The 4,439-nt window shown below is 38.0% G+C and overlaps 1 protein-coding gene across 1 annotated transcript; it reads right to left on the reverse strand.

Moving 5' to 3' along the window:
* Positions 1–798: 798 nt before the first annotated feature.
* On the reverse strand, positions 799–2,695 carry LOC110942631. The gene is made up of 3 exons (XM_022184406.1): positions 2,593–2,695; positions 1,486–1,775; positions 799–1,173 (listed from the first exon to the last, which is right to left on the reverse strand). Exons 1-3 carry the CDS (start codon positions 2,693–2,695, stop codon positions 799–801), a joined length of 768 nt encoding a protein of 255 aa, XP_022040098.1.
* Positions 2,696–4,439: the final 1,744 nt, after the last annotated feature.

Below are 4,439 nucleotides of genomic sequence, written 5' to 3' on the forward strand. Positions count from 1 at the left end.
CCATTGTAATTCGATACAAACATAAAGGACGAAAAATGTAATTGACCCTTAATCAAATCATATCCTCATCACAAACCCAGACAAAGTTTCTAATTAGTTAATGTGTACGTATCGTAAGCGCACAGAGACCAAAACATTAAGAGTAAATTAAAAAAACCGTCCTTTATGTTGACACTAGATTGCAAAGTGTATTCTTTGTCTTCAAAAAAAAAAATACTCAATGTTTGCAAACCCTTGCAAGTTATGTCCTTTAGCCTTAACTCGGTTTTTTTTTTTTTTTTTGAACGACAACACACTATTTATATATATAAATAGAGCCAACAAGGAGCTGAAAACAAAACAAATCAAAAGAAAACAACAAAACTACAACCAACAAAACAGGAACTTAACTCAGTTATTTGTTATGGTTAAATCTGACCTAGTGGACCCTACATAAGAGTATTTTGTTCATTTACTTAGAAAAACTATTTTAATAATTCTAATAAATTAAAACAAAATTAGTTATAAATTTTATAATATATATAACTCTCTCTCTCTCTAAAACACACATACTCTCTCTCTAAAACACACACCTACCCTCACCACCACCTCCGGCCACTTGCCACCACCACCTCCCGCCACTTGCCACCTCCCACTCCCGCACAATCAATTTTCAACATCCGTGCAAATGCATCCCAAACTTATCAAGTATCTCATCCATATGACTGAGAATTGCTAAGCTATTGCTCATACACACACTCGATCTCTACACCCCTATTGGAAACTCATTATTGAGTAATCAGTTTCGTAAGAAAGTGATTATCCAAAATAAATAATTTGCAAACACTTACTGTGAAGTTCATTGAGCCATCTGCCGATGCTATCAAACGTTTGGCGTCTGCTAATATCATAAACCAAAAGAGCTCCAACCGCACCTCTATAATAAGCAGACGTAACTGCTCTGAACCGCTCTTGATCAGTAGTGTCCCAAATTTGGGCCTTAATTTTTTTTCCTTTAATTTCAATTTTCTGCGTTTGAAATTCTACTCCTATTGTCGATTTTGAATTCGGGTAGAACTCATCTCTAGCAAATCTAGCGAGCAGGTTTGACTTTCCAACAGCCGAGTCACCGATTAACACGATCTTAAACAGGTAATCGTCGTCGGAATCCTCTTGGGAATAAAACGCCATCTCCTATGATATAATGTTATGAATATGATACCATTACATGTATTGATATATCAATATATCGCTTGTTAAAACTGCAACATCCATAACTCAAATCCTGTGAGGCATCAAACTTTACCTAATCAGCACAGTCTAACAAGTCCACAACCGTCGATCCCATCTCCTCCACCATATCCACCCACCTGCCACCACATCCACCCACCTGCCACCACCACCACCCACCTGCCACCACATTCACCCACCTGCCACCACCACCACCACCCACCTGCCACCACATCCACACACCACATGTTATCACCAATCAAACCAACAACCCACATCTGCCCCCACCACCCACCTACCCCCAAACTCCATCTTCCATAAACACCCACAACCACCACCGATGACGGCTTTTGAATCTTTGGAACGAATGTCGACGACGACGAATCTATTGAACAACGCAGAGCTATGCAACAAACGACGGTGGATCTGTTGGAATGACGACGGAACTGTTTCGATGACGACGGAGATATGACGGTGGTGAACGGTGCTATGGCGAGCCGCTACTGTAGTGGCCGACGACGACGGACCTATGGACGGCGGCGGCGGATCTATGGATGGTGGCAGATCTGTATAGAGAGAGAGTTTGTAGAGAGAAAATTAAGAGAGAGTATGTGTGTTTTAGAGAGAAAGAGAGTTATATATATATATATATTATATACTATAAAAATGATTTTGTTTTAATTTATTAGAGTTATTAAAATACTTTTCTTAGTAGATGACCAAAATACCTTTATGTGGGGTACACTAGGTCAGATTTAACCATAAAAATAACTGAGTTAAGGCTAAATGACATAAGTTGCAAGGGTTTGCAAATATTGAGTACGTTTTTTTGTACTTTTTGAAGACAAATGACACACTTTGCAATCTGGTGACAATATAAAAGACGATTTTTATAATTTACTCTAACTATAATAAACTTTAGTTCATTATGAAATTAACTGAATTGGGAATAGTACACTTAACTAAACGCAAACTCTATCCGGAAGTCTCAACACATTTTACCGATTACCATGCCGGGTTGGCTGGCGGGGTATTAGTTGATAACGTTATTAGGTATGACAAACCTCACACCATGGCACCATGCTGGGAGCCGGGCGTGAACTATTGACCTTTTTCATTGCATCAATGCGAATAGACATTGATCAGGGCACAAAAACTATAACGTCAACATTTGCGAATAGACAAGCATGACGAATAGAAATGTTATAGATTACTTGCTATACGAAATACACACACGATCATGGTAAGCTACTGAACTAAATTTTTGAATCCATAACTACAATAACAAATGGGCCCCTCTAAAAAGTGGGCTGGATGCTTACCAACCCCGGCCCAATCATTGAGGTGATAAGTGGATTCCAAAAAAGTGGGCTGGATACGTACCAATTCCGGCCCAAGAAGCGCACAATCTTTCCTGTAAAATGGCCCATTTATTTGGAAGAAGTATACGTGGTCCATTGGACTTCACAAACGTGACACTTGACATTTTTCAACTTTTTTTGAGATCACTACGAATTTGCTTATCATCAAAACTGAAAACAGTTTTCTTATGGAATCCTAGAATTCAGAGATTAAGAGCAGCTTATGTGTTTGTACCGATAAAATATCATACCGATACCATTGGTACCGACCGAACATATTCGATACAATATTTGGTTTTGAATAGGGGTGCAAACGAGCCGAGTCGAGCCCGAGCTCGAGCTCAGCTCGATTTGAGCTTTGTTTTCAAAACTCGAGCTTGGATCGTTTGTATTTTCTCAAGCTCGAGCTCGGCTCGTTTATTATCTATTAATTAATATATTAAATAAAAATAATATAAATTATAGATTTTTTAGGCTCGCGAGCTCGATAAGTGAAGCTCGGGCTCGTGCTCGTTTACTAAATAAGCTTATTTTTAGGTTCGAGGTCGGCTTGTAAACAAGTTTAAATAAGCTCGGCTCGACTCGGCCCGTTTACACTAAGGCTCGACGAGCCTAACGAGCTTCACATGCGAGGCTCGAGCTCGGGCTCGATAAACAAACGAGCTTTGTTTTGAGGCTAAAGCTCAGCTGGGACTCGATAAGGCTCGGCTAATTTCGAGCTTTTTGTCGAGCCGATCTCGAGTAGCTCGCGAGCCGGTCGGCACGTTTGCACCCCTAGTTTTGAATTTAACTTAATTTCGATATAATTACACTACCGGTTTGTGACTTTTAACATACTGTACCATGAAGATGGCCAATAGTCCATGAAGGTGCTACAAAATAAATAAATCTTACTTTTATGTATTCCACAAATATTACAATTTACAATGACCTTACCATACCGATACTTATAGCAATGGTGCTACAATTTAGATAAACTTTATTTCTAAATAAATAAATAGCATTTCAAATATGATAACATGGACAACAATACATTGAGATCTACAAGGCTATACCTACAAATTGTTTGGTAAGATTCTGTTTCACAATTTATTCATGCATGTATTTCTTTTCTCGTGAGAGAGTTTGGTTCTAAATTATTAGTTTATTTTTGCGAGGGTCAAAATAGGTCGGGTTGACTTGACAGAATATACCTGGTACGGTATCGGTTCGAATACCCGGTACCAAATGCTCATCCCTACTCAACTCATGGGTTAATAAGGGTAGACCAAAAGCTACTGGTCAACTGCATGACCGGCCCAAAGGGCTTCAGACCCTAGGCCCAGGCGTAGGGCCACCCAAATTAAAAGTCCTCTAAAATTTGGTGTGTTTTCTTTATATTAGGCTCAGTTATTATAAGGATGATACACTTAACAACTCACTAAAAAAGGCCTACAATTGAGACAGCCTATTAGTCCATTACCCAAACTGAAAGGCCTACAATCATTAGCTATTATACCAATAAAAAAAGATTTTTAGAAGAACTTGATTAGGATAATTTCATCAGATAATTTTACTCAATTAAAGCTAGAAAAATTAATTTTATTTAAACGTATGCTATATCTATTTGAAAAAAAAATGTAACTTATTTTTTATTTTAATTACACCAATTATAAAATTTTTAGTGTTTAATTGCATGTCCCAAGTCTGAATAAATGAGAGTTTTGTTACTAAATATAATATGTTGAAAAGGATAATTTTGCAAAAGGGTCTCCATTTCCTTCCTTAGGGCCCAACGGCCTCTGGTATGAAAAATGGTAAGTTTATGCAGCTATCCAGTACAATTAACGAGAACTAATACTCACTCATGAATTTGATTATGCAGGGTAA

The sequence above is a fragment of the Helianthus annuus genome, chromosome 5 (assembly GCF_002127325.2).
Source record: "Helianthus annuus cultivar XRQ/B chromosome 5, HanXRQr2.0-SUNRISE, whole genome shotgun sequence".
NCBI lineage: Eukaryota > Viridiplantae > Streptophyta > Magnoliopsida > Asterales > Asteraceae > Helianthus > Helianthus annuus.

Excerpts from the sequence above, each read along its gene's own strand:
- LOC110942631 (XM_022184406.1), bottom strand. The coding sequence starts at position 2,695 with ATGTCAAGTGTCACGTTTGTGAAGTCCAATGGACCACGTATACTTCTT. Across the intron at positions 1,776-2,592 it reads CGCTTCTTGGGCCGGAATTG|ATCTGCCACCATCCATAGAT; the intron begins GTACGTATCCAG and ends CTCTCTATACAG. Across the intron at positions 1,174-1,485 it reads GGTGGGTGGTGGGGGCAGAT|GAGATGGCGTTTTATTCCCA; the intron begins GTGGGTTGTTGG and ends ATTATATCATAG.